This window comes from Calidris pugnax, unplaced genomic scaffold (genome assembly GCF_001431845.1).
Source record: "Calidris pugnax isolate Ruff unplaced genomic scaffold, ASM143184v1 scaffold81, whole genome shotgun sequence".
NCBI lineage: Eukaryota > Metazoa > Chordata > Aves > Charadriiformes > Scolopacidae > Calidris > Calidris pugnax.
The window spans coordinates 7,902,649-7,914,938 of record NW_015090880.1 but is presented as its reverse complement, the minus strand read 5'-3'; the positions used below and the strand labels follow the sequence as shown (position 1 = coordinate 7,914,938).

Below are 12,290 nucleotides of genomic sequence, written 5' to 3'. Positions count from 1 at the left end.
CTTAGTGCCCTTTCCTAGAGACGATCTAAATTCATTCCTCCTCGGAGAAGAAACCGCACCTCTATCAAGCAGATATCATTGACGGACAGCACATTAACGAACTAAAGCCCGATATTTTCAACATAAATCTAAAAGATTCAGTCCTTCGCAAAAGAAAATATACAGAGAGCAGCTGCCAGAGCCGTAGCCCTAGCAACCACACCTGCTTCATACTCACGTCGGCTTTCATACATGCTCCTGGACTGGGCCCAGATTTTGAATGGATCTGGCTTTTTCTGCCCAGAACTGTCCGGTTGATCCGCAGCCGGCGCCTCCGCGGCGGTGTAGTCCGGCAGCACCTGGGTGCTGTGAACGGGGGAAGCGGTGTGCCCGCTGCGGTGGCTGGAGACGCTGTGCTGAGAACTGTTTTGGCTGTCTTTCCTTTCAAGTGGTTGCTGTAAGGAAGAAAGCGAGTGGAAAGAGAGAGAACAGACGGTTATTGGTCTTTGAGTGGGTGTTTTCCATCAATTTTTCTCTCTTCTTTGATCAGGGCTTCTGCATGCACATAAGTAAATATATAAATCACAGTTTTGCTGCCACTAGTTAATGCTGGGTACAGTTAAATTCCCCGATGACAGATTTTGATAGGCAGACTGACAGAAAGAGATATGCAAAACAAAGTCATTTATCATAAAAAAATATGCAGTTCTCCATCTCACACATAGAACAAATCTAAATCTCATTATAGGTTACTAGTTGCAGCGCACTTATTTTTTCCTACATTAAGGCACAGAAACTCAACAACCTAGGGTCTAACTGCAAGAAAAAACTACCACATTTCACTGTGAAAACTTAAACAGTCCCTCTGAAACAGATGCAAGCACAACCCTTACTACGAAAGATCACTTCTCCTCTGCAGCTCTTGCATCCCCCACACCACAGCTGGGTGGACAACTGAGTACCACTTTCATGTCTCTGCTTCCCAGAGCATCCCCAGGGTTACAGCAGACCTTCACAAATGTGAAAATGTCTATTTGCAGTTTGGTTTCCTTGTTTTAATTGAGCATATTAGAACAGGGACAAATACGTCCACCTAAATTCAAGGCTTATTCAAAAGCAGTGTGTCAAGAGCTCTGGCTGCTCAATATTTAGCTAAGTGGGGTACCTAATTCTTCACTCAAATTCACAACAGTGTGCTCAAATGAAGCACAAGTCACGTTTGCATAGCCAGGATTTGTGCTGCTCAATAGGCAGCTAAATCCTCCCTCAACAAGAGCTCCCCAAACTGTACAGCAAATGCTTTTTAATGCTCTTTTGAGGTGACCTTGGGTTGGCATCAAGGTTGAGTCCAATCTCCCACCGGCTCCAGCCCAGGGAACTGGCACGTTCCTGAGGCTGCTGCGAAGCAGAGGGGAGCTGGAAAAATAGCATCCTACAGGTTGTTTTCACAACATCCACAATTTCCTGACTAAAAGGGGTCAGTCACTCGTACCAAGAAACCTCAGACAAAAATTTAAAGCCTCCTGCTGGCAGGGGGTACACGAAAACTTTGCAACAGACTGTCTGGCTTTCAGGGACTTCTTCATAGAAAACTGGGCAGGGGGAAGGACATAAGCCAGTGGAAAACCCAGGGCAGATCAGCACAGGGCACATGGAGGGGGGGATGGAACTGTAGTGTTCACAGGTCTGGGGACCTCCTGCCTTACTCTGAAAGCAAAACCCCAGGCAGCCAATGCTCCATCATAGCAGGGCTGCATTAATTATAGAGGAGAAAGTCACCGTATGGAAGTGCTCGCTTTTTGAGCCTTAACAATAATATTTTCTGGTTTGTTGGGGGTTTTTTGCATGTATTTTTAGGTTTACGCTGAAAAAACCCCCCAGCTCCCACAGCCCAAATGACTTTGACCTCACAGCCTTACATTTGAATTGTTGATCCACTACCAGCACTTTTAAAAATGATATCTCGATCGACTAGAATGTGAAATCGCCTTTGTCCTTTAAAGCAATTTTGAACAAAGCATACCTGCTGTGATTACTCATCTGCAGACTTTCAAATACAAATATCTGAGCCAATTTCAAACATTTTTAGCTTTTTAAGTGGTAAAAGAAGCTAATTCACATGCAGCCCTTCAGGTTTTAAATGAAGCCGTTTAAAACATCTATGCTGTGGATAATCACTCCTTTGTAACTCAAAAATATAAAAAAGAAAAAACCACTTTACAACTCTCAGTCCAGCCATCTGGATTGTTTTGTTTGTTTGGCTAAACTACTAAAATAACTACAAGCATCCTGTGAAACTTCAGGCCAATCTCACTGGAAATAGCTGGTTTACAGAAGCTGGAGTACGGGGACTAAAATGTGGAGCTTTATTCAGCCCTTGGGGAAATGCTGAGAACTCTCTGAAAACTTTCTGATTTAAAAAGAAACAAAGTTTGAGCTTTAAAATGTGCTCTCACTTCATGATGTAAAAGGTCTAAATACTGAACAAATGATGATTTCTGTTTCATATTTGGGTTGCAAATGGAAGTGTGTTTCTCAAGCAAAACCACCTCTAATTAAACCAGAGTTGCAATTGCAAATACACAAACATTTTGCAAGAAATGGAGGAAAACCTCTTCAGAGGGACAGTTGCTTTTCCAAACAATAACCCCTTCAAAAAGCCTGAAACATCTCTGTTTAGGAGTTGAAGAGGGGAACAGAGAAAGGGGAGCACAACTGTGGAAATAATATATGTAATTGAATTAATTCAAGAGAATATTAAACCACTTTCACATCACCAAATGAGGTTTGGGGCCAAACTTCTGTTCACGTGCTGCTGTTCAGTACATCAGCATCACCAGGACTCACTCACAGGGATTCGATGGCCCTGCTCTCTCCGGTGTTCCTGCAGTGGGGACTGCCCAGATGAAGAAGTTTGTGCCTTGGGGCAAAGGTGGAGCTTTCCCAAGAGAGATGAGCTGACCACATGCCAATGAGAGGATGGCTTCCCATCTCCTGCCTTGTTCCTAGCTTCGGGGGAGATCCTCCTGGGTTCGGATCTGACTGCCTGGCTCACACAGCTCACACACAGGCAGGAAAGCAGCTAAATCAGGGCCAGATGAGTACAGGGTTCTTTGGTGACAAACCACCATAGGGTGGGTGGGCCAGACCTCACCTAGAGATGCTGATCATGTCCTTCAGTGCAAACTGAAGCAGATGAGCTGAATAGAATCATATTGACTTCTGGCAGTAGCTACACAGGGCAATGAACTATCCAAGTCAGCAAGAGTACCCCTGACCCCCCAAAGTCTGTGGTCTTCTCCAGAGCTGTTGATGAGCATAAAGACCTTGCCAGAAAGACGCTTGGCCAAAAGTGCCTAGAAATCAAGACTACGAAGACTAACTTGAGTCCACGTAGGCAGATTGCACACCTAAACACAGGCGATAGGAAAAACCAATTGCTTTGGTACTGTATTACAGCCATAAAAAAATAAATATGTGGAAGTTTGGAGCTTCTCATGCCCTACCCATGCCTCAGGTCTGAGATGCATAGTCTGTGCCAGCTTCCCTACACCCCTGCTGAAACTTCGTAGTGCTCGTCCTGCAACATGTAAGATGAAGAGAACGTACCATTGGGAATAAAGTCTTTTCTAGCTGCCCTTTCCTCACTGGCTGAGGTCAGCAGGAACGTCAATGTGCCTTGAATTTCTGTGTGCAGCTGTGGGGGCAATTGCTGAAGAAAAGGGGGCAGCAGCAGTCAGGGTCTGGGCATACATCAGCCTTCCAGGATTTCTTCCCCCCACTGTGCAAACCCATTTTCAGCCACAGGGACTCCATTTGCCAACCTGAAAAGCAGCTTCTCCCTCAGCGCAGAGGTTGAGAGAACCCACACTGAGCACTCCATCGCCCTCTGATTACAGGGAGGGAAGAAAACAGCAAAGGTGATGGGGGCCGGGGAGCTTGAAGCTGTTTGGTTTCAGAAGGAGATGGGAGGAAAACTGCTCGCAAAAGGCTCCAAGTGCCTGGAAAATGCTAGAGATACCTACATAGCTGAGACCAGTTTGTCATTCATCCTAAATTAAAGAGTAATTAGATGTTACTTTGTACAGCGACTGCTAAAATGACCGAGGCCCAAGACACAGCTGTGAGGTGGCTGCAGGCAGAGATGGGACGCTAATTATTAGCAGCAGTTGGGTCTGTCTCTGTCAGGGAGAGAGAAACCCGCAGCAGGAGAAGCGATGGTGGCAGGGAGCGTGTCCTGCGGCACGAACGGACACCAAAGCTTTTTGGCACGGGGTTCTCCAGGCATAAAACTGCAAGAGGGAAGAGTTGCTGTGGTTTCCTCCCACTGCATTTTAGGTGGGGTGAAAAAACAAAAAAGGGTCTCTGAATGAAGACGGATGTGTTGTACAAACACACATGCTGTGGAACCAATTTCTCCTCGTGACGAATACAGGACATCAGCAGAGCCCCAAGTGCTGCCCATCCATCCGAAATACAGGGCAAGTCTCTTGTCAGGGACAGGCTGTGCACTGGAATTGCATTTTTGGCCACAATTCAGCTATGCTGACAATGTATGTATTTACACCCAGAAGAAAAATCAGATTTTTGGAAGAGCTTAGCACTTTCTTCCCCCTGCAGTGATCCTGTCTTCTGATGATCTAGCTGCAGATTTTGTGCTCTAGAGCGTTTTGGAGAAGCGGGTCCTGGCAGCGACAGCAAATCGAGCTGGAAACGGGAATCTTTGCCCCCTTGTGGAGTATTTTGATCCAAGCAACAAGGGAAAAAAAAAAGAAAAAAAAGGAAAAAAAAGTTTTTTGTTTTCATCTGTGTTATACCAGGATAATTGCAGGAGAAAATGCTATACTAGAGAACTTGCACACTGAAAATGTATATCCACAGACAGTCAATATAAAAATATTACCCATTATCATCTAAAGAAGAATCAATGGGAAACTGAAAACAAACAAGCAGCATTGAGAGCTGCTGTGAGCGTGTCCATGCAGTGGGACGGGATGGGAAAGAAAGGACTTGGAAGTGCCCAGTCCCATGTACAGCTGCAAAATTTTTTTAAATTTATTTAACTAATTTGGCTCTTTCACCACTGTTGAAAAACTCTCCTTAAAAACTGAGAAAAAGAGCAAAGCTCATCAGAAGTTACACGTCGGCTGAAAAATACAGCCCAGGAAAATTGAGCTCAAAGCAGAAAAATATCCCCAGACTGTGCCACAGCCCCAGCACTAACAAACCTCCCCAAGGGGCTACAACACCTCCTGCCAGCCAGGAGGTATCCCACAGCCTGAAGTCGGCCTTTCGGGAATAGGGGATTGGGGCTGACAGCTAAAAATAGGGCATGTCTGAGAAGGAGACAGCTGTTGGCAGCGAGTCGGGAGTGTGTCTGGGCTTTGGGAAGGATACGAGGTAACATGAGAGGGCTCATTGCTGCACTGAGCGAAGCAGAAGAGGATGGAGATCTGAGCTCGTGTCTTCCCCAACGCGGCAGAAGAAACAGAGAATGAGCACAAGAATGGGCCAGCTGCTCCTGGACTGGATGTACGCTGTCCTCTAATCACAGCTAAGTTATTAATCAGGGAATGCTGGAAAATGTTCCCCCTGTGTTGGGCAAAAAATGTCCAACCCGAGCCCCACAGCCAGCAGTGTGGCACTGGGGACAGCCGGCGGGGGCACAGCTCAGCTGGCAGCACCCACCTTCTCCCAAAAGCTGGAAGTGCAGCAAACCATCCCCAGGAAATGCCCGGGCAGGGAGCAGTGAGATGGTGTCCCAGCTGGGGAACATGCCAGCAGGCAGACCTGGCTCTCCCTGGCCAGGACACGAGCAAGTTAGGGAATCTTCATGGCCAAGAAGGCTGGGCTCCAATTGCCCCACAACTAAATGGAGGAAGGAAGGTGTTTAGCAACACCCCTCTGCTTTTATGTGTTTGACCATCGCCTTGGCCGCATGAGCTCTGCTGGTGGTGTAAATCCACCCCAGACAGCCCCGAGGACAGTTGTCTCCTCTGCACAAGGATGCCTCAAGGCACTTTGCTCCAGGTTTGCGTGCCCGACTCCTGCCGATGCCTGGGGAGGAGGAGGGCTGTGCCTTCATCCCGCACACTCTGCTGAGGAACGCTCGGTCATTAACGCTGCTGCACAATGCGGCAGCGTAAAACATCGCTGCTAATTGCCCATGCAAATAAAGATCCGGTGTGCAGGCAGGGGGAACGGGAGGCTCTGCTTTTTGGGAATCCTGTGCTTTAGAGGCAACAGCACCGCCTAGGGCCGTAGTAACAATTACTGGAGGGACCCTAAAGCAAGGGGAGAGGGGGGCTGGAGAGGCACATGAGGGAATGGCACTGCTTTCCCAGAGCTGACCAGCTCGTCAAAGCCAATAGGAAGGAGGAATCTGCCATTGCAGGGTTACACCTGTTTGCAAGCAGCCTCTTTGTTCATTGAGGCGGGATTATCCCGACACGGATTGAGATGCTGCTGGGATTTTCACAGCGCATCGCTGCTGAGCAGAGCGGTGTCTGACCCGGCAGGATCCCGCTTTCCCGGGTGCCGAATGTGCGTGTGGCAAAGCTGGAGCCTCCTCGCTTTCATGAGGCTGAGACTCATGGATCAGGACTAGTTTAATGACAGGAGTCAAGAGTCCGGATCGAGCGCGGCCACTCCTGCTCCTCTGACCGGGGAGGGGGGGGAAAAGTGCAGGGGGAGAAAAGAAACGTGCCAGACGCGTGTGTGTTTTACACACTCACTTCTGCTTTACCAAAGGCTGAAATAATCTTTGTGTGTGACAGGAGGGAGCGTGCAGGGTCTGACGTGCCTGTGATCTGGGAGGGAGCCCACCCCGCACTTCTGCCTCTCGACATTAACGCGAGCTGACAATGGTAGAGGCCCCGGCTCACGTGACTTTAATCAGCGCTGCCCTAAGCCATCAGAATCACATTAATTATTTCAGGGCTTTCTTTTTGGATGAACAGAGGAGTCGTATTAAGAGCAGGAGCCTTCTGCTCAGCCCTTCCATAAACCCCTCTTTGCAGTGAGGCGGGCTGTGCCCAGCTGCAGGTTTCGGCACCCACCGGGGACTGTCAGGGAAGTTTCGCACCGTCTCACAACACGGCAAAGACCTCCCTGGCTCTGCTCCCCCAAAGCCACTGGGAGAGAATTCCCTTTTTTCCCCCCTCCCTCTCAACAGACAGCCGCAAACTTTCAGGCTTTAAGTATTCCATTTCCTTTGAAAATAAAACATTTCTTTTTGTTGCATACAAATAGCCCGTTAATTTCTTCCGCAATATCATGCACGGAGCTTTAATGATACTTTAGATCACTGCTTCCATGCTATTAGCTAACATGTCATCCAGGTAACAGCTTTACATGGAAATAAGATCAGAAGGGACAAGAAATACTGTTCTGTTTGGGCTTGGTTTTTTGTTTGAGTTTGGTTTTTTTTTAAAATATAAGGAATCTCACACCTGCAGCACAATCCTGCTCGGTATGAAAATGCCTCCAGAGCAAGCACTCGGAGAGCTAACTGTGCTCCCTGGGAACTGAAATCATGCTCTGTCCATGCTTTGTCTCTCTCGACAAGGTGCATGCTTTCCCATTCTGTTAATAATTCAGCCGAGGGTACTCGAGAAAACTCAGGGAGTTAATGGAAAAGGTTGGTACCTACGAGCACCCGACAGGAATTGCTATCTGGCAAGAAGGTGGAGCCTCCCATCTTTCCAAAAGGAAACAATAGCTTTTTCTTTTTTTTTTTTTTTTTGGTAAGTTAAACGACAGGGAAGCTCATCTGTCAGGGAAGAGGGTCTGTAAACCTGAGGCTTTATTTGCAAACAAGTCCCCCTTCCGTTCCGCATTCCTCTTTCATCTCCCCATGCAGCAGGAGCCGTGCAAGGTAATCACGGTTGCAACAGAAAGACAACTTAAAACAATCGAAACCCACAAAGAAAACAATAAGTTTGGATTCCGATTTGTGCAAGTGGCCCTTTTATGTAACCATTGTCTCCAAAGGGGCTGAAAAAGTTTTTTTTTTTTTTTTTTTTTTGGTAAGTTAAACGACAGGGAAGCTCATCTGTCAGGGAAGAGGGTCTGTAAACCTGAGGCTTTATTTGCAAACAAGTCCCCCTTCCGTTCCGCATTCCTCTTTCATCTCCCCATGCAGCAGGAGCCGTGCAAGGTAATCACGGTTGCAACAGAAAGACAACTTAAAACAATCGAAACCCACAAAGAAAACAAATCGAACTCATGCCTCTCTCCTTCAAAGCAGACAAACACACAAAAATAGTAGCTGAAAAGTGCTTACCGACTTTGGGCTCTTCTTTGGGACCGGCAGTCCTGAAAAATGGCAACAAGGGAAAAATAAACATTAGCGTCTAAACCGTTACCTTCCCTGAAAGAAAAATCCCTAGGTGTATCATCCGAACGTAGCCATCTGCAGAGTTATGTCAGCTTTCCCTCTCGCATCGGAGTTACCAGTCTGTTCATATCGAATCAAAGCGCAGGGAGAGGGAGCGAGAGCGGGGAAGAGGGAGCGGGGGGGAAGAGCTCTCTCTGCATTAGCGATGCTGACTTGTGCTGCAGCAGCCGGGAGGCTGGGAGAGGAAAAACCCACAGCCCTCAGCGGCCGCCGAAACCCAGCGCTTGGGCAGAATCTCAAATGCTCCCCTGGATTAGGGGAGACTTAGCTTACAATTAAGCCGGGGCTATTTCCCTTTCCAGGCGATCGCCTCGGCGATTTTATCAGACCAATCGCGGCGGCGCAGGGGAAACAGGTTGATTTTTAAAGAAAAAAAAAAGAAAAAAGTATTTCACTAGAAATTGATTTTTGAAAGGAAATTGTGCATCGGCTTGAGCTGGGCAAAGGGAAACAAAAGCATGTGGAGGAGTAAGCTTTTATCCCTAAAAACGTGAATGCCACTGAGAAAACACTCATTTTCCTTCCTGTCCATCCTAATCTTTGAAAGGCAGAGATTTTATCTGATAGTTATAATTTCAGAGAGCTGAGGCTTGAAAACAGCACTGCAAATGTCCTGACCCTTGTGGGGGACGCCGGGGAGCTTGGAGAAGGGGGGCTTACACAGGTTGCAGTTGATGCAAAGGAAGAAACAACTGGGAGGGCACCAGAGAAGGTTTTTTCAAGGACAGTTTTGCATTTTGGAGCAGCGTCTTACTTGCTCTGTGATGAGAAAGAGACCTCAAGTGGGATTTCTACCGACTACTTCTGCATATAGCCCGGTTCCCAGCAGCAAAGGAGACACTTGTCTGGGGAATTTACCTACAATGCAGGAAAAGCTCTTTCCTGGGCATTCTGCAAATCACCTTAATTTTCCTCTGCTGTTGGAGGAGAGGGAACTCCCCAGATCTTCCTCTGTGTGACACTCCAGAGAACAAACATAAGCCAAAACACAGATTACACTCCACATTAAGTGCTCAGTAATTCAGATGTTTGAAATCTGCTTTTGTCTTTAGGATGTGATTTATGTGGCATTTATGCCACATTATGTTTTCTACTTTATGCATTTTTTTTGTGCTAAAACCCATGCCCTCGTCTAACTTTTACGGAGAGAATAAAATAAGTGATGCAAGTGAATTACAAATCTGTCTAGGAAGAAGCTCATTTTAAGGTAATTTGGGAGATGTTAGTTCCGAATAGGGAAGGTTTCACAATTAAAAATGATAAACAGAGCTCACTTCACCGCCTGTTCACAGACTGGGATGCAAACTGTAATGAGTATTTTAAATGGAATATTTTCAGCTTTTGAGGAATATCTGTGCTCTGCACGTCACTCTGATGCATTCCCAGTCAATAGCTGATACCCCTCCAGGCACTGATTGATCGAGGGAAAATGAAACATCAAAACTGTTTGAACTAAACAATCAAGACCGCAGCTTCTTTTCTGCTGACGGTGACCGTGTTTGTACAATACACTTAAAGAGAAAAGCACTAATAATGTTCATGGCAAGTCACATTTTTAACAGGCATCATTTATCACAGAGATAAACACACAGATAGAGATTCTCCCCCTCTCCCTCTCCCCTTCCACATGCATGCACACACGTTTACTCTCCCTTTCCAAGAGATGCTCTTTCCTATTAAATCAATAGGTAGAACACATCCCCGTGCACGCACGCACCCTTAACAGACCAACATGAGCCAGAAAAGGTATTAACACAATTTAAATGCTCCCCACAAAAAACTAAAGCTGAGATGCAGCTGGGCTGTTGTTTAAATTGTAGCAGAATTCACTTTATTGCATCCCAAACATTAAATGTTAAAATTTGCTAAGTATGAACTACTGAACAAACCTTTCCTTCAAAGCTCGTCATTAATTTTGGCTGTTCCAATCCAAAAGAGATAGAAAATGGTCGAGAAATAATAGAAAACACATACAAGGCCATTGTTTGTTGGGTCCTTCAGAGGCCGATGAATCTTATATTGTCACTGCTCTGTGCCAGACTTCACTGCAGAACAAGCAGTAATTGACTTTTTACCAAAATAAGTGACTGCAGAACACGTTAATAAATGTTGGTAGTTTTTCATGGGGCAAGCTTATAGTCAGGGGAATAACCTGCCTCTACATTTTCCTGTAAAAAAGTTATTTATTCATCTGATTACGGTCTCATTTTAAAACCCCAGTTCTTGACGCAGCAGGCCAAATGAGCAAATGATAGGTATAATATGTAGTTTTCATGCTCAGATGATGGAATGGATGCAGCATTTAACAGCGATGAACACGAAGCGCTTGAATAACCCTCAAATCCTGGAAGCATCCCTAGCAAGAAAATGCTGAGCTTTCTCGAAAAGCTTCTGGCATAAACAACTGCCCATGCCTATGAGTTTGGAGTTTGGGATGGTGACAACTATGAATTATAACATTCACATATTGGTTGTATTAACTGTGTCCCATCGCTGCCCAGGCCACCTCTCATGCCATGTCTTGCCCAATATGCTCATCCTCCCAGCTGCCCCACTCTCCCCTGAAGCCCCACCAAATTTTTCAGACGTAAATGGGCCAAGTATGGACTTAACAGGCAGTGTGCATCTCTTCGGTGTTGTCCCATTTTTTAGGGCTCAGAGTAGTGCCATTCACACCCTTGGCTAAGAGGAGCCAAAAGGCTCAAATCCAACAACAGAATAGTAGTAGTTTATATTGACACTCTTTGCGATGCAGCTCCTCTGTGATTTAATGCCTATGGACATCTCTCACTGGTACTTGAAATGCATCTTCTAATTTTGGGGGGTTTTTGGAGGTGCAGATTGGGAACAGCATCATGCAACCAAACCGGGCTGTGGTCATCACAGAGTTAAGAGTGTTTTAAAACAAACGAGCACATCTGGTAAACAATGTCAATATGACCTAAAACCCCTTGAATGGGCTCATTGTAGCTACTTACTAAATGTGCCTGGAATTAAATTAATTAGAAAACACAAATTACTCCCCTCTAAATAACAATGTAATAAAGCAACTGCTTAATGAAAAATATCAGTGATCAGTGAGCAATCCGCAAGCACAAAAAAAGGGATTGTAATCAAACTAAATTCACAGGCTCGTCAGCAAGGCAAGAAAGGCTTCATACAAGGTTAGTCAAAACCGAGTCAGATGCAGGGATCTAAATTAAACTAATTATCACGGAGATTATTACATTTATCTTAACAAAAACCTCTCTCTTTTCTCCCCAGTACTCCCTAAAGCTCTATGTACAGCTGGCTGCATCCATCTGCTCAACTACGTTTTGTAACATTGGGGAAAAAATGCAAATCATTAAGCAAGTTTTGTACCATGACTTCAGCACTCTTACCGCCATTACCCATCAGGAGCAGTATTTCTGTGTGTGACATCGCATTATGTTGTGAGGGATGCGGTCCATGAAGTGAGGCCACAATCCAAGTTACTTTCCATCATTTGGCATGTGTTAATTTTGCATCTTGTGTGGTAAAACTTCTGGAGCTGGGAAGCTGTAAATTCCCTAATCCTACCAGTGCCAAATTCATGGAATAACCCATGGGACAAAACCATGACCCCAAGCGTTGCTGTTTCTAACATGCAGTGGTCCTCAATTTCCACAGGAACATTTCCTCAAATCTTTTGTCTGTATGCAACCAAAGTATCACGGGAACACCATGACACACGGAAAAATCTGTTTTGTGGAGCACATACAGAATGCAGCCTGGGACTGCAAACCCATACCATGGCCTGGACCTGACTCTGGTGTGAGCTCAGAAAGCCACAAATGTTCAAAAATTACCAAGATGGACATCAGACACATCATGCCCTGTTCCACAGCCCTGTGTTTTAGAGACAGCAGATCAAAATTATCAGAAGTTGAGT

General features: G+C 45.8%; 1 protein-coding gene across 5 annotated transcripts in view; it reads right to left on the bottom strand.

Annotated features, from left to right (window-relative positions):
- MAGI1 (membrane associated guanylate kinase, WW and PDZ domain containing 1) overlaps positions 1-12,290 on the bottom strand; it is an 82,290-nt gene that overhangs the window by 31,364 nt on the left and 38,636 nt on the right. For all 5 annotated transcript variants that reach the window (XM_014946730.1, XM_014946731.1, XM_014946732.1 and 2 more), the window contains exons 10-11: positions 8,264-8,295; positions 218-434 (exon numbers count right to left, since the gene is read on the bottom strand). In XM_014946730.1, the coding sequence (XP_014802216.1) occupies positions 218-434; positions 8,264-8,295 (249 nt within the window). The remainder of the gene's footprint in view (positions 1-217; positions 435-8,263; positions 8,296-12,290) is intronic.